General features: G+C 44.7%; 1 protein-coding gene and 1 long non-coding RNA gene across 3 annotated transcripts; both read right to left on the bottom strand.

Annotated features, from left to right (window-relative positions):
• Positions 1 to 148: 148 nt before the first annotated feature.
• On the bottom strand, positions 149 to 12,457 carry LOC118785206. 2 transcript variants are annotated; one of them, XR_005005263.1, is made up of 3 exons: positions 12,384 to 12,457; positions 3,754 to 3,886; positions 149 to 714 (listed from the first exon to the last, which is right to left on the bottom strand). It is a non-coding gene; the product is annotated as an uncharacterized LOC118785206 (long non-coding RNA). The 2 variants fall into 2 exon arrangements; XR_005005264.1 differs by lacking the exon at positions 12,384 to 12,457 and adding an exon at positions 6,272 to 6,335.
• Positions 12,458 to 17,599: 5,142 nt separating this feature from the next.
• hmgn2 (high mobility group nucleosomal binding domain 2) lies at positions 17,600 to 22,110 on the bottom strand. The gene is made up of 6 exons (XM_036539654.1): positions 21,903 to 22,110; positions 19,861 to 19,896; positions 19,613 to 19,639; positions 19,432 to 19,482; positions 18,962 to 19,027; positions 17,600 to 17,977 (listed from the first exon to the last, which is right to left on the bottom strand). The coding sequence occupies exons 1-6, from the start codon at positions 21,915 to 21,917 to the stop codon at positions 17,942 to 17,944; spliced, it is 231 nt and encodes a 76-aa protein (XP_036395547.1). The 5' UTR covers positions 21,918 to 22,110; the 3' UTR covers positions 17,600 to 17,941.
• Positions 22,111 to 22,288: the final 178 nt, after the last annotated feature.

Here is a 22,288-nt window from a genome sequence, read left to right as displayed (position 1 = left end):
TTGTGGTGTTTCTTTCACAGTAAGTGCTAAGGGATCTGTCAGTCTTCCCTAACCCATTAAAACTCTTCCTGAATCCAGAAGATCCTCTCCCCATCTTTCCTACAGGCCCGCTTTCATCATTTGATAGGTACACTTAGACGACCCCGTTAAAAGAGGATTAATGATCCAAGCAAGTCCTTTTCACAGACTACGAGTGGGAACACGGTTACCCCCAAACCAGTGCTAACGCCGGCCCCACCTCGCAAACGCCTCCTCCCCCCACCATACCTCATCAAGGACTGAAACTCGGGCCTCATCTGAACATGGGGCTGGGATCTCAGAACCAGCATCACAGTCTTTTCCTATGACCGAATCCCCAAAGCCATTCCCCAAACGCCACATCTTAAACTAAACAAAACAAACAAAAAAAAAAAAAAAGAGAAAACAAACAGTCCCTAAACTGTTGCTTGGTGAGTGATCCGGATCCGGTGGTGCCTGTCAGGTGTGTGAGATGCTGAACATCGTCGTCCCTCGCTCGCGCTCTCTCTGTGTCAACAGCCTCTCCTCCGGCTGGTGGGCGGGGTTTGCTCAGGGGGCGGGCTCGTTCCGAACCGTCTCAGTCATCTGCCGTGCGCTGTAGTAGGACAGACTCAGACCCATGATGGCCAGCATCATGGCGATCTGGTTCACCATGCGGTCCTGGGGCTGCGTCTGCACCTCCCCCGCCACCTGCCTCTGCACACAGAACACACACACACACACACACACGCACATCAGGATCAGGGATCAGTATCATGGGATCAGTGGTACTTTCAGAATGCTCACACAGAATGGGTGCAGATCACTGGTACATTCCCTGGTAGAGTGGTGTAAAAACTGCCAGCACACACCCGATGGTATTTACACTCACACTCCATAGAATGGACCGCAAGAGACACTCATCCACTAGACAAACGGAGGTTTCCAGCTAAAGAGAAACGCATTACAGATCACAGGAAAAGATGCACTTCTGATTGTCTAAACCCCCTGTGCTGGAGCTTCTCTAACAGCAAGGATTCATTCCCATTCAAACTTTCCCTGGAGCTTCATCAACTACAAGGCGGAACCTGTTCTAAAGCAGACACTGCCCACAGACTGTTAAGACTGAATTTACATGCACTCTAATATTACTGGATGTCTTACTCTGAATAATATGAACGTGAAGATTTAAAATAAGAGATATAGAGAAGGGGATGTAAATTTGAAGTTATTAGCCAACTCAGACCAAGTCACGGTTATGTGCATGTGTTTGCATTGCAAATAACAGACAGCTAGCTTTGTAAAACTAATGAAACATTTCATTGGTAGTTATAATCTACTATATGAATGATTTGTAACTACAAAATACAGAGACAGCAGCAACAAAAATCTAAATGCAGAGGTCAGGCAATGTGCCAGTGGCATGTATGGGAAGCCTAAAAATCAAGATCTAGTGTTATGAATCTGGTTTTAATAATACAAGAATGCAGGTTGAATTTGTCTGTTTCTTTTTCCTCTCAACAACACTGTTCCACGCCTTAGTGAAAACAATACTACTTTCTCCTGTTACCATCTCCTGAGGGGATTTCAGTACAAACTTGCATTGAGTACGAAGAAATTTGCCTGCAATGTAATTATAAGCAGATTACATTTTGCATCCATGTAAACATCTCATCTGATATATTAATTCAGGATTCTCAGGTATTTTTAACAGTGCCTGCACGACGGCACTGAAAATTCTAGGTTTAAGATATATCCTGCAAAGCTCTGAGTGCTTTGAGCAGAGCTATTAAACATTTAGAAGGACACGAGAGTATTGAGCTCCAGGAACCAAATGTTCTTTCCAGCAGGAGCAACAGGGACCCTGTCACGCCACAGCAAAGGGTGGGACGGGAAGCAGTCAGACAGGGGGTGCGCCAAAACGTACTGCCCCACCAGCGATGGGCGCGCTCTCCACAGCCCCCCTTCAGTCCCCAAAAAGCCCGCTCAGCAACAGGCCTCGGATTAAGCAGCTTTGGTGCCTTCAGCCACACACATGCTGGCATGTTCTCATCACGCAAAGTGCCCTCTGGCTCCACAAACAAAAATGCCACCATACAAGCTGCTGGAGCGAATAAACTGAAAACTCTGCCCCTCCCTTCCTGACCACGCCTGTCCTGTTCTGAAATGGCTTCTTTACAGACTGTGCAGTGACCGACTTTGTAATGAGCAGAGTCATTCTGACAAGTATTAAACGTGACACTAAACATTTACGAGTTTGATTTTGATCAGACTCACTCAGCTGTACTGAAATAAGAGCTACCACTATTTTCCTGTAAAGCCTAAGCGTCTTTCCTGTGGGGCAGAGACATTCCGATCCCTGGGCGCAGGACTGTCAGCAGGTGTTGGGCGTGGTGGCCCAGGCAGATGCCCCCCCGCGCATAGGGCATTCCACTGAGGACCAGCGCAGTGGTATCAGAAGCACCATACACACCCATCTCAGACTGACGATACATGGCAGTTACACCGCGGCCTGCTGCGTTTCTAAAGCACACACATCGGATCGACGCGCTGGCAGAGAGAACAATGTAGCAGGTTTATCAGGGGCACCACCATCTGCCTTAATGAGGCGAGGAGCTCTGGGCCTGAAAGCGGATTGGTTTAGGGTCTTAAGGCGAGCGCCGTCCACACGCCCCACTGAGATTAGAGTCAGGAAGGCCTGTGCTCGGCTGTACACTGAATTATATAGGAGCTGACAGCGTGGCAACACTAATGCAGATTTAACAAGCTTTTAACTGGCTCTGTTAAAGCAATAGCATGGGGGGGGGGGGGGGGGGGGGGGGGGGGGGGCAGTCAAGCGGAAAAAAACGGCTTTTCCTTCATTCACTTTTCAGTCGATGGGTGGAACGTGCCCAGGTATGTGAACACGCAAAGACGCGGTAACCAACGCGGGTGCTGCTGTACATGGAGACCACAATTAACTCACATCTGCACCAGGACAGCGCTCTCAGCAAGAGCCAAGACTACTGTGCCACACTACGGCACAGGACTTTTAAAAACACGCACAGAGTGCCAGAGACAGAGACTGTCGCTATGGGAGCCTATATGTGCCGAGAGGAGCCATCACGGCTCCTACCTTCTGTGTCACTCCCTATGACAATGTCTCAAAACGCTGGGTTAGGTAAAATCAGTGCAGCAGAAGTCACAGGAATTCCTGCAGCCACCCAACCCCCCTGAGCCACCCTCTGCGGCTTTTACGCTATTTTTACTTTGCAAGTCATGTGAATCACTCGGGCACAATTGATATATCTGAGCTGGCACTTCCTATGTCAACAAGACATGATTCACACAGTGTTCCCTGCCAGCTGTTTTGTGAGCAGTTAGGCTGAACAGTATACAACACCGTGCAGCAAAATAATAACAATAAAAACAGGAATTCGGTGGACTGCAAGCGGGTTGTGGCTTTGGGTGGGAATGGTACTTGATTCACTATGTAGCTGTTCACACCTGAATCCTTCGCCAGTTTTAGTCCAAATATTTAAAGTCATGCCAGTTAAGCTAGGCTCTAGAATGAAACGCCACTCAGACACACAAAAAAACCCACGCTGCCAGATCAGCACTTAATGCTACTCAAAGCACAGCAAATGGTGCCAACATACAAGGAACTTACTTTGTTACCCACTGACCTCAATCTCCCACAAAGTGAAAATCCATAAATACCAATGTGCTCAGAACACTCACTTCATCCCCAGCGGACGGACAGACAGACATACGGACCTGGAGAAGGCGGAAGTATCCCGGGGTCAGTCTGCCCAGCCGAATGATCATGTCTGCACGGATTCTTCGTAGAGCAAGTCTTCCTTCAGCGAGGGCTTAGACTCCCCCCTTTCCAGCAGAGTCAGTCTGGGAGCTGTGGAAGAGAGAAGGCACGGATTCACTGTGCTGCTCTGCTGTCGCCCTGCTGACGGGGACCCCAACGCACCCCGCTCTCTGTGGGACCTGACACTGCGCTCAGTTTGCGGAACCCTCCCACTACAAACAGCAAAGTTACCAAACAAACTCAGGCCAGGGGCTACGCTTACACATTCACTCCACAAGAGCTGCTTTTCCTCCAGTTGGGTGTGCAGGGAGAGATGGAGGGAGAGACGGAGAGACGGAGGGAGAGACGGAGGGAGAGACGGAGGGGAAGCACACCACCGCTCTGTGAAAGGGAACACTTATCGCCCCGGGCCACAACGAACAAAACCCTGAGCTCCTGTCTATGTGCCGGACTGACCAATCGCAACGCGGGCTGTGGCTTCGCCGGTCGCCACATCTGCTCCCATTTTGGACCAGAACTCCCCAGCTCCATTGTTCCAGACCCACGTATTTTGGGAGGAATGTACGCTTTATTAAACAAGCATGCCTAAACTAGCTATGAACAGCACTTCCTTTTATCTCAGATACAACCCGGAGCAAAACCCTCCGATTCCAGCCAAGTGCTGCTCTTTGAAGAGAATTAATAGCGATTTCTGCACCAACCCTTAATTGCTGACATTTTTTTTTTTCAAGCTCTGCACTTCCTGTGGGTCCATAATGAAGCCTTTATTTATTCAAAGCTCAACAAACTAGTAACTTATCGGGACCTTTGGAATTCCAACCAAAACAGAGTCCGCTTTTACTTGGTGAATGGGTTGCTGGAGCCATTCTGCCAGCTCCGGGGGACCGCTGAAGGTCTGAAACCCATAAACAGGAGCAGATGTGTGAGGGAGGCAGAGAACCATAAGTACGGACGGGAGGGAAGATTCAGCCAGTCTCAGGGCACCGTACTGTGAGCACCACCGAACTGCTCGAGATTTCTCTACCAAACACAAAAACTGGAGGAAAAACCAGACTGCGGAGGGAAGGGATAACCGTGACACACGCGCACACACACACACACGGGGGAAAGGTGTCTGCCGACAGCGGCTCCTGGGTGTGGCAGAGGCCCGGAGGATTCTCACCTTTCAGGGGCCCTCAGGGCCAGAACCCCATGCACACTGTCCCACGCGGCCGCCTGGACTCCAACCAACCGAAAGCCCTGGTGGTGAAATGTCCCAGCGAGCAGCGCAAGCTCGTCCTACTGAGAGCGCCTCCCCCCACACTCCGCCCTTTTATACAGCCCAGTCTCGCCCAACCAGATGAGCGAGCCCTCTCTCTCTCTCACACCGGAGCAGCTGTCAGTGCAGATCAAACTCCGCGGTTTCCACTTCCATGCACACACCCTCCCACTACAGCACTAACAGCCTGCAGCCCGTCAGAGGCGATCCCTTCGCCCAGACAGCACAGGGGTCTGCGAGGGGAGATCACTCCAACGCAGTCATGATGCACGCTTCAGAGAACATGTGTGTCAATGCACTGCTGAGCGTTACGTAATCAAAGCCCCCCCCCCCCCCCCCCCCCCCCAATGCAAACAAAGAGGGGCAACAGGGGCTGGAACCACTAAAACGTGTTGTTTTTTGGAACCGGGCCTCTCTCGTTAATAGCCAATTAAGAAAAGCACGTCAGTCTCATTAGCGATGTCCGGCTGAGCGCGCTCTGCTGCGTGGGTGTGCAATGCTGCCTGCGTTCACACGCACGCATTGTTTTGCTGTTACGCAACAGATTTCCATATCAGTGCCCCCATACTTATTCCTCCTTTCCACTGATCTTCCACATCTTCATGCTAGAGAAACTCGTTTCATCATCTCAACTTTACAATTTCAGATTAAAGTGTGATTATTTCCCGCAGTTACACACCAAATTAATTTTTTTTTGTTATCATTTTTTTCCCACATTCTCAAACGCGCTGATGTTGGTCAAACAAGCCTAATCCCAGCATCTTGTGCTATTAACTGTTATGAGTCAACCGCTCGGTTGAGGTTCAAACCAAGCTTGATGACATCAGCAAAAACACACAAGTGCTTTAGAACCAATGAGGTGGATCAGTACTGACCCAGAGTAGAGGACTACAACTACCAGCACTGACCCCAGAGCAGAGGTCTGTAACTACCAACGTAAACCCATCTTGGCAATTGATTGCCTCATGAAAAACCACATAACTGTGACACAGTTTCATGGAACTGACAGAAAAAAAGTCTCCAAGTCCTTCACACCAGCCACGCAATATTACCAGCAGACCTTTTATAAAAACATACTGTACTTCTCCTCAAATCTGTCTAGAGAACTTTTTAATCTTCACAGCCAGGCAGGGGTTTGATAAACAACCCGTAAATATGATAAGGCGCTTGTTGGTGTTCCTTAAGAACAATCCAATCAGAAGATTAAATCCAGACACCTTCTGCGATCTCGTCAAGGTTTGGTTTGACTTTGGACATCCGTACTCCAGTGGTGACTCCACATCTCAAAATAAAGGAATCTGTTTGGGACAGTCCGGGTAAGCCTGCCCATTCAGTCCCCTTCACCGAGGGGGGGGGGGGGAGCACATCCAATCACAGAGCTTTGCATGGCTGCTCGGGACCACAAATCACCCAGAATGAAAAGGTTGTAGCCATGGTAACAGACACAGCTGAAATGTTAACAGCAGAGAGATAGGAGAGAGAGAGAGAGAGAGAGAGAGAGAGAGAGAGAGAGAGAGAGAGAGAGAGAGAGAGAGAGAGAGAGAGAGAGAGAGAGAGAGAGAGAGAGAGAGCGCAACACCCCCTGATCTTCCCAGTTTGGCACTTAGTTGTCATCAGTAAAGTTAAGCTGAGTAAGATGGTCAAAATGTATTCCAAAGTGACAAGTGATAAACGGATAGGTCTCAGGGTATGAAATCATGTGCTCTGTAAGCTTGAGGCACCCTCCATCCCCCATTAGTGCCAGTGGTGTCAACAGGGACCAAGTCACACGCCAAATTAATGGAATGCATTCATCAGCTGACTGGTCCCCCACCCAAGTGCATCACATCACATCCCCCTGTAGAGCCAGGGATCCAAATCAACATTTGAAGTTCTGTTTCGGATGTTAGAAGTGTTCAGCTTGAGACCCCAGCAGAAAAGAAAAGGCTGTGTGTTACCTGCAGTCTGGTTTATAAACACAGGCTCAGCCTGAACACCCAGACTCTGCAGCTGGGAATTTGGCTGTGATTAAGTGAAGGGGAGTTAAACAGATCACTGCCGTTTAGCGCAATTCCCTGCATATCTGTGTAAACAGCTGGGTTAGAGAGGTGGCAGCGGAGGCCAAAACTACAGCGCAAACCAGCAGAGTGCAAAGGCAGGTTTCCAGGTCGGGTCAGTCCTCCTTCCACTGGGTTTCATACGGATCTGGATCTGACTTCACTTAAGTATCCGCCCTTAGTTACAGGCTGGGTGACTACCAGTCTTCGTCCCAACAACGATTTGGGTAAAGGTAGTTCTGAGCCCCTTAAATAATGTAGGCAAGTACTCAGATGTATTAAGAGTAACTTGATCAATGAGGCCCCACAAGAATTCATTGTAAAGGGAGAGGTAAGATGAACTATTGACTATGAACTATTTTAGTCAGACACGTCTCAAACAGAACATTTCTTTCACAGTGAGTCTACAGCAGGTTATACGTCGGTGTCAGAATGTTCACTAGTCAATTAACAGCTCGGTGAAACCTAATTAGCAGGGACTGCAGCTGGAAGTAAAGCCGCAGAATAGAATGTGTCCCTGGGTGTGACCTGGGTGGAGAAACACTGCCACACCATCAGATTATATGAAATACCGCAGGATAAAACCCATTCAACACACAAGGTGTGACAAGAATGGGTTGCCAGTTTCAAAATAAAGTCACATGAAACACAGGGCCCCAGTATTGGGACATGAGCCATGTGTTATATGACTTACTCACAGGAAGGTTCACTCCTTTCAAAAATTACTGTTCCAATTAAGAATCCTCTATCCCGACACTGTATCAACATACAAACTGCAAATATCTCATGTCATCTTGGCTGCATCTTCAAAGCAGATTTGAGAATTCTGGGCTCACTGTGGCTGTTCACATCCCCGCTAATTGAATAATAATGTTTCACAACAGGCCAATGTGTCCAACTTAACCCCGTGCAATGCTCTGCCTCTGGAGTGTGTGTGTGCACGTGTGTGCGCACGTGTGTGTGTGTCACAGGCCGTACGCCCTCAGCTTCCCAGGCAGACAGATCAATCGATCACCATGCGCAGTGCTGATATAGCAGAGAGGAGCTCATGGATATCGCAGGACCAATCACAGCCCGGTCACCAATCATACCAGACAGATTCCCATGGAGTCCTCTCGCTGATCCTGGATCAGGCCTTGGTTTCCCTGCAGCGGGCACCTCACTGGCTGGAGTGTGGGAAACCATCCTGACGTCCATATTTGAGTAAGAGGATGTGTGTGTGCGCGTGTGTGAGTGCGTCTGTGTGTGTGCATGTGCGTGTGCATGTGCGTGTGCGTGTGCGTGCCAACATGCCTGCCAAGGTGACTCACCTGTAAAACTCTTCAGTTCACCTGTGGCATTGTGTGCTCTGTGACTCAAGCATCACTGAGACCAGCATAAACAAACACCAGTCCTACACCCTACAGCTTCCTGAGGCTGTCTCTCATATTTAAAAAATGCATTAAATCCTATAATGCCATCAGTGGGGGGTATTTTTCCATTGTGGAAATTAGCGTGGGGTGTTTAAGTTCTACATGCAACACCTTGCTTTGTGGAAAGATGCATGTGATGCAGTGTGTTTAAAGGCTGCAGTGGCTTCAGAGACTATTAGATTTATTCCAGTTCATGGCCCCCAATTGCAGCCCCATTTGGGAGCAGCTGAAATGTGTGAACGACAGCCCTTCCCAGCGTAAAGGCACTGAAAGCAGTGAGCAGTGGCTGAAATAACATTCTCATGGGAACGTGTCCCCGTGCAAGCCGCGCTCAGCACAGCCATTAATAATCCTGCTATGGCTGATCAAGGACAGACATCGAGGGGCAAATCCTTCCGATCCTTTGTTCTCTCTGACGGCGGTTATCATTGCTGCTTAAACAAACCGTGTGGATGGCGCGGATCCAGGCTCAAACGGGAGAAGCCTGGCGTTTCTGCCTGCCTGCCCCCCCGCCCCCCCGCCCACAGCACAGCGGAGAGGCAGCGCTCGGACACACACAGGAGAAGCCGCCCGTCAGTGTGCATCATGCTCGGGATCCTGCATCTCTCTCCTGTAGCTCCGCACACCCTCCAATCACACGCCATCTGTCGCATCCCCCACCAATCAGAGCCGGCTAAACACACCACTCCTCCCTCCTTACCCTCTCCAGCAACGGGGGCTTCAGCCCGTCTGAGCCCCACACAATGGCAGTGAAGTCGGCAGCGTCGTGTGGCTGACCGGTCAGTCTGGCGCTCTGCTGCCGGGACTCTCTGCCGCTCCGCAGAGCGAGGGGGGGGGGCACTGGCTCTCGCCTCGTTATTGACTCCATAGGCTCTGCATTACGTAACAGCGCTGCCCTTCACTACGGCGCGGTTGGCCGAGCGCGTCGTCTCGTTTCATACACGGCCGGGGCACGTGGGCTCCCTCTGCTGCAATCATGACAAACAGTTCTCATGCACACACGTGTGCGCGCACACACAGACACACACACACACACACAAACACACACACGGGTACACAGAGTGGCCAAGCAGGGCACCAACAGAACTGGGGCTGGCTTCCACCTCCACACTCTGTTTTCCATTTCTGACAACAGAACACAGCTCCGCTGCTAAAAGGAAGATGGAGTGTCAGTCTTCTCCTGGGTGTTTACCCTATTGTGGCACTCAGAGGCCCCCCCTGTCTGTGATATATGTGCCTGTGGAGAAGGAGACAGCTGAAAACCGGATTGAACAGGAAAGGACTGCAGTGCATTGTGGGAATTTTTTTACAGCAGCACGTGCCCTTGAAGCCAACGGCTCCGGCACTCCGATACGGGAAACAGAGGCTCCATTTCCACATCACGCTGCTCATGTGCTGTACCCCACTAAGGAGACATGGCCCTCAGACACTTTTGGATCATGGTCCTAACCACAGCCAGGACTGGTGGTGAACAGTCCATATCAGAATCAGTACCATCTGGCCACGAATCCCAAAATCTAGATTCAAAGCCTGTCAACAACTGTTCCAAACAGCCACTGATACAGCCAGCCAGTGAGATTCTGTGCATCCAGAGGTGAGACACTCCTGATTCTCAGATTCTCAGACTGGGCACTTTTAACAGTGCAAAACCGGTAGAGGGCAAGCCGTTTCACTGTGGGTTACAGAGGTACTGGTGTAGTCCATCCCTCTGGTCCTTCAGTGCTGTGCTTTTCTGAACCTCATACTAATTAATCCCATTTGTGTTCTAATTAAAAGCTCGTTTTCTCCGTCTTGCCTTCATGGGATGAAAAGAGAAAATAATCATACCAACAGCAACATTTCTATGCATGGTGATTTAACCAGCAGGTAAAAAAAAAATCACAACCTTGGACATGAACATAACAGCCATTATGACTGATACAGCATCAACTGAAATCCTTTTGAAAAGAAAACAAAACACCAATTTTCTGTGAAGACTTGGAGGCCCATGCTAATATTAGAGATCACTGACACTGGCCACTTCCACTAGCTCTTTAATGTAAAGATTAGACTGGAACAAGCTGGACGCTACCTCACCATCTCAGTGAGAAACCTGACCTGCACGAACCAAGAATCAAAACACGCAGCTGGCCTTAAAGCTCATATTAGACACGGTCAGCTTCTGCCGGATGACAATTGTCATTGGTTAAAAAAGGTTTAGGCCTAGGACGTCATGTATCATCGTGAGAAAGGCCTATGCTGAAAAATCACATCTTAAAATGCATCTGATGCATTTAAAAATAGATTTTAGGCCCTTGTGCATTTCATGGTGAGCCGTCTACACAGCGGTTTTGAGTCAGCCATTTCACAACAGTAGTAACCGAGTTTAACGAACACAAAGGCCTGCAAAGGCAGGGTCGGAGAGAAAGTGATCAAGTACTTTTCTAGAACGTATGTTACCATCTACAAGGTCACGCCTGTGTACGTGGCGTTGGGCGCTTTCGCTTGTCCCCGCCAGAGCGGAACTATACATGGACACCACACGCAGCTCCGTAGCACGCAAATATGGACGTGAGACTTAAAACCCAGTGCTAAGAATTATGGGTACACTCTCAAATAACAGACATGCTGGTGAGATGTTTTCAAAGATAAGAGAGCCGAGAAAGGGGCCACAAACTTTTACAATCTTTGAACCCCCTCCCAAGTAAAATGAACTCAACCACTGAGACTTAGAAAAACCTCCATTAATCTGTAAAATGAGAATCCAGACTCGGCTCACATTGATTAGGTTGCAGCGCAAGAAAATGAGAGGTTCACCTTTACCACACTTTAAACAGCCAAGTCAGTTGCCCAAACGCACGACCCTCGTCCTGCAGCGTGGCCACGGCCATTTGCCTTCCATTGTTCGCGAAGCCTTTCCCGAATCGGCGCTGCGAGCAGCCCCTCCCCGCCGCCACGGCGGAGGACCGATCCCCACTGCGGTCGCTGTGGGCTGGGTTCGCCAAATCCAGGTACTCACACACTCACAATTATTTAATACTAGCAATGTTATACTTAAAGCTTTTGCCAACCCTGGAAACATACACTGAAATAAACACATAATTCAGTTAAAATCTCCCTATAAATACTACGGAACAGTTCCCATACCCGACTTAAATCTATACAGCGCGTTTATTTTAATAAAACAATTAACCAATGGGAATCAGTTTTGCTTCATAATCAGTATTTGCAAACAAGCAAACGAATGGACGCGCTACAGCTGCTCGAGGCAGAGTGCCTTCGATTACTCCAAAAAGTTTTTAAAAAGAAAGAAAAAAGCGTTGGAACTCCTATGTGCAGGGGGGATTGTTCCACTGGCTTGCAGGATGTAACACTACATGACAATCAGCCGCAGTCGCTTTGATTACTTTAGATACCCAAGCACGTTTAACACAAGGGGAAATTCTGCCAACCCAGCGCTTCTTGCCAAACGTAAAATCCAGCCCACTCCTGCGCCTTGGAAGATGTAAAATATTGTTTATATTTTTGTTTCTTGACAACTATTAACATCAATTATAAAGTTATGTAAAACATAACACACGGAGACCTGCACTTACCGATACAGAAAGGTCGTCCAGCTGAACAAAGCGAAGATCGAGAATTGCGCGACTCTCGCCTGGGTTACTTCGTGTTCCTGAATTTAGTCCGCCTATTTTGAGTTGTTAAATCACATTTATCAGCGTGACTCTTGACCGTCCGGCAGAGGTAAACAGCAGAGCAAACGTCTTTTATGACGATGCATCTTTTATACATCTTCCAATTCTTAATTGACTGTAGTACTTAATTGTCGCTTAATTAAACCTATATCAGTGGCGTTCCCATTTTGCGCAAAATGTAGAGGGAAATGTTGTTTGCACACTTACCTGCTGCTGTGCTTGGTTTGTGCGCTCTGTGCGTGTCTTAGCAATGGCTGTGGGGTGAAGACACACGACGTGCACGCCTCGGACTATATAGGAAGCCTGTACATTCATCAGGGGGTGGGGGAGGGTTTGCCAGTGCTCACAAGTTACGAAGAGCGCGTTCAGACCACAGAACCCCCCTTTGGTTAGTACGGACGCACTAGGTGCTACTCCACTGGCACTGTTGCCGTTTGCTTTGTTTCATGATTTTGCAGTGGATGCCACTGAAATAATTATCTTAGTAATTTATTGGAAAATTGTTATTTGGAGAATAAAGGCGTGTTTTTCAATTTCGCCCGTCACGCGCGCGCACGAGAAGTAACCATCTTTGTGTTCATTGCACCTTATTTGATTTTTGATTGAACAGATATGTGCGGATTCTTCTAAAAATGACCTTTTATTTGTGTTGATTATTCTGATTGATTGGCGAGGAATTGCGTCCGTCTACTCGGGACCCAGTGGCATGATTGTTTTGGATCAAATTAACCAGAATTCTGCACTTCTCTACTCGCACGGAGCTCTCCGTCTTCGGGGCAGATATTGTGGTAAATCTAGCCTCAGAATGACATGCAAATCAGTCACGAACCTGAGGAGAATTTACTTTGGTGTGCTCGGAGTGCTGTGTTTTATGAGGATTGAATCTACTCGTTTATCAGCTTTATAATGTGGGGTGTCCGTCGACCTGCTCCGGTATCATTAGGAAAGCTGTAAAGGAAGGGTTAACGGGACGTCTTTCTACCATTAAGGACAATTTTAGCTATGCAGCACGAGGCCACGTGTGGGGTTGGTACGTGTTGTTCTTATCCATGTATGTTTTCAGCACTGTACTGGAACAAAAAAAATAAACCCTTGAGTTGTGGACTGCCCTGCCTTGGTTCAGGTATCGTGGCTTATGTAAGATTCCTGACCCCTTCCCCTACTCTGACACCCCCTTCCCCTCAGCCAAACCCTCCTCTTTGTGTAAATGACTAAACACCTCTCCTTCATCAGCAGATGCCTACTTTGACCCTTGCAGAAACTCAAAATAAAATGAATATCAGACATCTTTCAGCTACTTGTAAGTGTGGACATGAAGGGGACAGACAGTGACCTCCCAAAGAAAGCTGAGAAAGTGAATCTGGAATTCCCACAGTTAACTTGTCTGCTGTTGATTTAGTAATATTGGCTCTTTGTTTTGTCATATTTTCTCAAAAAATTATGGTTTCTTTGTGTCAAAGTTGCATTTTTCCATTTTTAACATAAGATCAGCTGCTGTCAGTCCGAATCTGCTGACTGAAGACTTTTTTTTTTTTTACAAAAAGACAAATTAGCAACTTTAGAAAGTTTTATGATACAGACTCTCATTGTCTGTGAAGGGACTTAAAACTGAACAGTTTTAAGATACTGCATCTGTCTGTAGTACATTGAAAAGAAAAGATTAACACTTTGGCAGGTCACCTTGAATGCACATGTGCCCGCGCGCACACACACACACATAAACAAGCTGTACTCTTTTTTTCTGAGAAAAAGGGCAGCAATCTATAGAATACCATATATGTGGCAGCTGAGAGAGGCGATAGGTCTGTACAGTGGCAGGGCCACCCCCCCCCCACTCCCCCTTCTGTGTAAAGTCTAAGGAGCGCAACAATAACAGTGTTCCGTGACATACCAGCAGTTCAATGAGAGAAGCATTTAACTGAATATGAACAAGCTGTGTCCAGCTTATTCCTGCCCCCCGACACACACACGCACACACACACACACACACCCGAGTCCATGTGTGATCCGAGAGGTACGTGCAGTCGGCCTCTCCCTCCATGGGCTTGTGCTGTGAGTTGGGACACCTCAGGTGTTCATTCAGCTGAGAGGGTCTTTCAAATCTCATTTCATAAGCACTTGAGGCACCACGAATCAACTGGTGCCAGACATTTTTCTCTAAACTTTTAAGTGGTTGTTTGTTATTCCTCATTTCATGTGCAATATGTAAATAAAACAATGAGGCAACATCCATTCAATTATCTGAATCTGCAAATCTTTCTGATCCCCACTGCCGAGTTCTTTGGCACTTACTCTAGTTTTTGACACCTGTGTTAAGAGACTGTATGACTGATGGACAGAAAAGAGTCTCTCTCTGCTAGTTTGTCCCCTTTTTCTTTTGTCTGTGTGTCTGCTGAATGACTGAACTCAGTGAAATTATCTGGCAGGGTGTCCCCATTTAAACCAAAAAGAGGGTATGTATTTTGAGCGCAGTTACACAAGCGCTACAGGTGTCTGAAGGGACAGCGACACCTGCTGGATGGAGAAACTTACAAACGCTCAGGCAGCAGCCGCGTGGTGAGTTCCAAACTCTGAGCTGAGCCTGCCATCTAGTGGCCATGCAGGCACACACACGCGAGATGACGCTTTATTCCTGCGTCTCAGCATATATAATAAAAACACGAATTTATCTTTATTTTACTAGTACTAGTATTGGAAATGCCTTTTGATGTATTTATTTTTCTGCTTTCAATGAAAAGACTTATTTTATATTAGCTCTTGAATAGCGGCATGGGTCGTTTCAGACTCGTGAGGCTTTATCTTGTATTATTTTTTTTTGTGTTTTAACTTTTTTTTGTGTTTTTACATTTTTTTATTTAGCTATTAGAATGAAGTTTGCTTTCTTTCATATCTGCACAGTCCTGTTGGTATTGCAGAAAGAAAGAGCTTGCATTAAACTGGAATTAAATCAGCACCTTGATTCACCTACTATGATTTAGAACACTGATATCTTTGTGCTGTTGCTTAAAGCAGCATCGGTTCCTGCTCCAGATATCAGTGGGACTGTGAATTAAATGTTACAGACATTTAAAAAGTCTGATAAATGGATGTTTCAAAGCATTGAACACCCTACACTAGTTAACCTGAGGGTAAGACTTGGGCCACTTCTGGCCTGTCAAGATTTTTGCATAAAATCTTATGCTAAGAACACAGGTGCTCAAGTATTTGAGTAAATTATGACCAGGAGAGACTCAGCCCTGCTGGACTGATACTCTTATGCTTATCTTTCCCATGTGTTATTGCGGTGCTGAATAGTGTCACACCCCTGCATGTGAAGCTTAGTCCCGCAGTTCTGCCCATCAGCCTCCCACTGCTGCAGACATTAGCAAAGGCTTTACAGACCCCGCTGTATTTCTCCTCTCTCCATATTACTTAAAAGGATTTATTTTATTTAACCTTTATTTTACCAGGAAGTTCCAGAGAACATTTTGTAAGCAACGGGACCTGGCCAAAAAAGGCCACTCACGTTACAAAACACAACGTTTAAGACAAAAATAAATCGTTTGCCAAGAGCATTACGTACATAATAGGCTAAAACCTACAGTTTCATATCAAACCCTAAATGCACGGGAGTGGCTCCTGTAACTGGGGTTCCATCTACATGGATTAAGTTGCTGTTTAACATGAATTAGGTCACTAAATTCACTGAAGCGTTTTCCATAAAACAATCCAAAACCACACAAATGGTGCATTCTTTTTCTGATAGTGTATGAAATAAGCATCAGAAATTCTTTCACACTTATTTGGTTTTTTGAAGACATGACGGACCTCTTCCAAGGCTACCTATACAGAACAGCATCCCCTGAAAGGGAAATGAAGTGAATATCAGAGATTTGGGGGTGGCTCTTCAGGTTCCTTGCCTTTAAAATCACTTGCCATGTTTCAGTGATACTGACGTTAAGTTTCATTCAGTCAAAATCCGAAGGGACTTTCTCACAGAATTCCGGTGAAGACTGCAGTCATAAAGCGTAAGATTATTTAATGTGTCTAAAAAACCCCACATTAATGTTAATTTCCAAGTCTGGAGACTGAGCTAAAAACAAGTCGTACAACCAGACACAGCAATGAATACGAAGAGGTAGGCAGTACTTCAACCGACGTACGTGCACCGTTACACTTAAGGTACAGATTCACTTCAATCCATTGGTAACTCACTTTATTCAGAGCATCACTAGTCACACAAGACAATTTTCAAAGTGCTTTGTTCAAAATATAAATGTAATTTTATCAGATTGACCATCACAAACATCCATTTCACTTTGTGGCTGAATTAAACCAAATCTTTTACTCTGTTAAAAATTACACACCTGATACCAGCATGAGGTTCACTAGCCCAACAGCTGTTTTGGCTCTTACTGGAGTTGAACCAGGAAAGACTTATTTTCATTTTTTATGTACAACTTTACATGACAAATCACTGAAGCCATTTTTAAAGATGGCTATCTAATGGGGGAAGCTTCATTAAAAACACATTCAAGACAGACAGGAAAGGTTTAATTCCAGCCAGTTTCAGCACAACCCTAAACCCATTACAACCCTTTAAAGGCTTCTTAAAACAAGGCACTGTCATAAGAAATGATGTCCATTAAGAAAACAATCGGAATGTAATCTTTTAAATAAACCACGTACTGCATGAACAGTCCAGATAGGGCGGAGGTGCTTTGAATGTCTATATACATTTCTGCCTCTGTGACCCCTTAATTGGAATCAGTAAACAGTGGACTGGAGGGATCAGAGAATGTCTTCTTGTCAGGCAGGCAGGGTTGTACCTTTTCCCCCCTCAGCGTATTTTTATAAAAGAATGTACACTGATGGGAAGAAAACCACCGGCAACAATCCTGTCTAAAGCTGAGTTTAATACAGACTACCCCCCCCCCCCACCTAGACCCTGTTCTTTGTAAATGGTTTACCCATAAGATCAGACAAACTCAAAGCACACCAAAAAACACACAACATGTTTCATGTCATTCCATGGGGACATTTTCTTTTTAAATAATAAAGCAAAACCAAAAGTTTTTGTGCTGTCCTTTATTACTCATGAAAAGTTGAAAAGAACATTAATATTTTTGAGGACGTCACAAAGGCTTCCAAAAGTTATAAAATAATTTTTAGTGAAAAACAAAACAAGAAAAAAAAAAACATTTTCATCAGTTTAAACAAATTTGAAGTTCACATTTTAAATTCAATAATAAGGGTTGAATTACAATCTTACATTATCCTTTTATCTTTTTTAAGTGAAACCATAATTAAAGACTGGTACACCTTCATAATCAGAACCTGCTGTTTGTCTTGTTTCAATACATTTTTTACTACTCAGCTGAAATTATATTATATTATTTTCATTTATTTAAAAAAATGGGGAAAATATTTTATCCCGCAATATTTGTTTTACAAATACATTTTAGCTGCCATGATAATGTTTGGTATTTAAAATTGTATTTTAAAAACCAAATGTAGGAAATAAAATGGTAACATTCAGCAGTTTAAAACTGATTTAGAGAGGGCACATTATTTTTGACAGGATATGGACGGAGTTAATATAACAATGGCATAAAAAAGATCTGAACACAAGAAAAACCCCTTTGCACAGTTTCAACACATTATATGTAAGCTGACAATGGAACTAAAAACCGCATTTCTTTTATATAAAACTTGGTAAAAAATAGTTATTTCGAACTGTACAGTCACCAAGTACATAGAATGATCAAAAAAATTTCAAACGCTGTTCATTTGGTGTCTGCTGCAGCCTCAGCCTTCTGTGCCTAAAAAGACAAGTGAAGAGATTTGGTCACCTGACAGATGCACACACCCGTCTAGGATATTAAAGACGCAGCCCAACACAGACTTCCCGCTGGTCCTTAAACTAAATCAATCAATAAATAAATAAAAATATTTGAAAACTGCAACATCTTGTGACTCAATCGTTACCGACTGCAGACCTTTTTGTAATGTTTGCCTTATTTAGCTGGATTAAGTCATTTACCCAACATGAGAGCAACAGAAGGAACTCTGATACTTTATTCATAACATGGTGAATATTAGCTACAGTATGCATTCTGCACTATTTCACTGGTGTCTGCACATATACACACTACCTATTCAAACAGTGTTTGAATGTTACTCAGAATGTACCTAGAAAACAAGATTTTGCTAAATTTTTCTTAGCAGATGAGGTTATCCTGGCAACAATAATATTTCTGAAACTTGGCCTCTTAGCTAAAGCATACTACCAAAGTGTAAAAAACCAATATTCTGAACAAACTAAACAGCTGTAAGGATGATCTTTCGATTAAAATCTGTAGGTGAAAAAGATAAGTTAAATGTTTAAAAAACAAACTGGACAGCACAGGCATGGACAGGTCAATCAGCAAGTGTGAATATCAGAAATCCAACATTCCACTCTTCTTCCATGGTCTGAACAGATCCTAAAGATGGCAATTCCACAGTCCAGGATTTGCTTTTAAATGTTCTTACCCAAAGTGACTTACACAACATCTAAGTGCTACAGTGTAAAAGTGAGAACTCCACACTCTGAGCACAGTATCTGAGAGTGAGATTTGATACTCCCTTGATTACTGTGCAGACCACAGCTGGTATAAAAATAAATTTATTTTACAGTATATTCAACTTTATTTGGCTTTGTGGTGGAATTGAGTGAGATCACATGCCCCCATGAGGCAGGAAAAGGATGTGCAGCCAAGGTGCTGTGGCTAATATTTACCCACTCCCCTCTACCTGACACACACCTGGTCTGTCTTGGCATCACTGTTTTCAGCAGGGGCTTCCTTGCCCTTCTTTCCTTTGGCTGCCTTCTGCAAAAAATATATAAATAAAACTGGCTCAGAATAAGTAGTTGCATACAGTTGTTTAGCCACTGATGTTAGCTCACTGTCTCAAACCTCCCTTCAGATTATGTGGGCATTTTAACCTCTCTCACTTCCCCTCCAAGAGGATATGCTACTCTGGGACATTTGTAAGTACAATACCCCTCAGCTGTTTTCGTAGAGCTTTGCCAGCTTAAAGGTTTCTATAAAGTGATATGAAATCCGCACAAATTCTGGCTTACATTATTACTTACTGTTACTTATGGTTTCTGGCCCATGGTAATTACACATAAAGGTCTTTCCACGTCTCTCTTGCACTAATGCCATATGCAACAATATAACTTCATATAAGTGTGGTTTGAATTTTTGTTCTGTTTAACAGTTTTCCATACCTTAGGTGCAGCTTTTTTGGGTTTGGGCTCTGGTTTAGGAGGTGCAGGTTTCTAAGAAACAAATAAATGTTTTACAAAGATGTACACAGACTTCAACGTCACTGAAAAATTGAGCCACAATTTAGTTACACCACATGACACTAATACATGCTTAAAAATCTTTAAAGGAAAAAGTACTTACAGCTGACAATCTTGCTGAGCGTCTAGGCTGAATTGTAAAAAGGAGGTAAAAAGGTTTATCAAAATAAATAATACAGTACCAAGCAGAAAAACATCAAACCCTGTCAAGAAAAATCAAAGTGTCCTTCAATCATATGACTACGATTAATACAGAAATACAAAGAATATAATTAACTACAAAATGAGAAGTACCCAAAATCCTTGACCCAATAAGCAGAAAAGCTATTGAAAAATATCTTGAATACAGACCTCTTCCTTGCTTTTGACTGCCTTGTCTCCATCAATCTATACAATGAAGAAATAAATAACGTAATATTACCATTTAAACATGAGCATGTTGTTCAAGCAATTAAGTATTTTATGCCAACACAACAGTTTAAACATCATTGTAAAATACCCCCAAATCCCAATAAATGCTAATGAACCTGGACTGCACACAAAAAACGACACGAAAAGCCAACATCTACATCAGATACAATTCCAAAACCGCTACGATATCTCAGCAATGCCATCATTGCCATGCTTGTGACAATTAAACTGCCTTAAACTTAACTTAGCCTGAGTCAGACTTAAGCAGCAGACACTGAAAGGTGCCGGCAGGTCAAACTACAAGCACCGTTAGTGTATTTAAAGGCAGGGCAGTGAGACTGTGACTGTGAGTGACTGTGACTGTGAGTGACTGTGACTCTGCGCTTCCGCGCACTCCTCCGGCGGTTACTCTGCTGGCAGTTACATTCTCCCGCCATTATTCAAATTCAAATGCGGGCTCGAGCGCTCTCCGCGCGCTTCCTTCTCTTTTCTGACAGCGCGAGGCGCGCTCGTGAAAGCCCGCTAGCTTAGCAGCCTGCTAGTTTCAGCAAAAGCGCGATTCTGCCTGTCTGTGTTAGCCTTTTATTTTTAAAAAAAATTCTCTAGTAACTGTCTCCACATGCTTTAGAGTATATGTTTCTCGTATTTAGACATTTTAAAAGGTTACAAACGTGCCCTGTTTTGATTTTACTCTGCTAACGTAATGTAGCAACCTGACAAGCTAGGAAGGTCATGAGTGGAAACCGCCCACTTACGACCAGAAAAACATGTCTTTAGCTCACTGGCATGTAGATATCTAACGGCATGTTTAATGTCACTGCATCAATATTTTATTATAATAATGATATTTATAATATTTTACACAGCCACTCATATTTTCGCAGGCTAGCCACGTTAGCAAGATAAATCACACCCGGGTTGTTTTTTAATCTTAATCTTGCTAGCGTTATCTATATTAGCTACAACTGGATGTTTTAGCAACTGAATACTATAAATTAGCTTGCTAGTTCATCATTGTTTCCAGTATCAAAGCGAATAAAACTTGTGGAGTCAGCCGACGCCTGCTAGTTGGATAAATAAACAGCACAGGAGTCGCGTTTACATTTTTAGTTAGCTTGCCAAGTAGTTTGCCACAAAGATGGCAGCTTAATGTTCAGATAGTAACGTTAGCTGGCTATCCTGGATTAAGAATCAGAACAAACAAGATATGGAGAAAATCTCCAGTAGCTAGATTGTTACACGTTGTTTTGCATGTTTTTTTAATACTCATGCTTCTGAATAATATGCATTGCTAGCTAGTTCGCTACGTTAAACCTTTAGGCAGCTTTCTAGCCGTCTAAATTTAATTCGCTTTCTAACAACGCAACCTAGCTAACTAACTAAATCGTTATTTCAGGAAAGGGTAGGTCTAGCTAAAGGCTAGCTGGCTAAGCTAAAGCTATGACAAACAAGCGGGCTTTATCGTTTCCTGGTTTAGTCAAAAGGTCTCAACGATATTATCTTACCGAACTGATAAATTAAAATAAATAACATTGCTAGCTTGCTAAAAACGTCAAACGCGTTAGCCAGCCCGCTAATGATTTGTCATCACGTCAAGTGCATCTGTTAACTATGCAGCCAGGTTGCCTCACAGTGATGTCAAGCGGAGGCGCCAATACCGAAATGCACTGTAGCTAGCTGCTGCTCGTTAGCCATTTTTAAATTTATTTATAAGGCGAAGAACCGCGGTGAATAGTTTGATACGACACAAACTCATGCTGCACAAAACACCATTTTGAACAGATGTCAGATGACAAGTAGTTTTTATTTCTGTAAAGGAAATCAGCAGGTTTCCAGTTTCAAAAGAAAGCTCTCCTCAGTAATCCGCAGTAACTCGACTTCGCGCTCTGAGAATCGCAACTGTGTAGAAATGCTAAATATAACGGTTATAAATGTTATTAACATATGCCAACTAGCCAGATAAGCTGCACTGGAGATCTTACCTTTCTTTTAGGCATCTTGACCGTTGAAAATAGGAAGATGATTACGCAGGGGCGGCAGGCTTGTTCACCACTACACACTTGTGGGGAAAACTGTTTAGCAATAAATGTCAAATAATAACGGCTGTATGTTTTATAAAGTTTTTATATAGAAAAATAAGATGGAAACCGGTTTGAACCAGATTTTAGGTTTCGCACGCAGGTATTGGCTGCAGACGGTGTCACGTGCCGGGAGGCGGCGCATGTTTCTTAAAGGGACAGGCTTTACAGAGGTTCCAGAGTGCAGTTCTGCGCTCGCAACACAGTCCTGTTGCGGCGTCGTTTTATTTCGCGGGTATGTAGTAACGGGAGATTTTAAATAAGGAAAACAAGCTTGAACTTGATAAATG

This window comes from Megalops cyprinoides, chromosome 10 (genome assembly GCF_013368585.1).
Source record: "Megalops cyprinoides isolate fMegCyp1 chromosome 10, fMegCyp1.pri, whole genome shotgun sequence".
Lineage (NCBI taxonomy): Eukaryota > Metazoa > Chordata > Actinopteri > Elopiformes > Megalopidae > Megalops > Megalops cyprinoides.
This window is presented reverse-complemented; position numbering and strand designations above follow the sequence as displayed.

Bases quoted from the DNA above. Each gene is read 5' to 3' on its own strand.
- hmgn2 (XM_036539654.1), bottom strand. The intron at 19,483-19,612 runs GTAAGTACTTTT...TTTGTTTCTTAG, and splicing joins GCTCAGCAAGATTGTCAGCT to AAACCTGCACCTCCTAAACC. The intron at 17,978-18,961 runs GTGTGTGTCAGG...TTGTCTTTTTAG, and splicing joins GTGATGCCAAGACAGACCAG to GCACAGAAGGCTGAGGCTGC.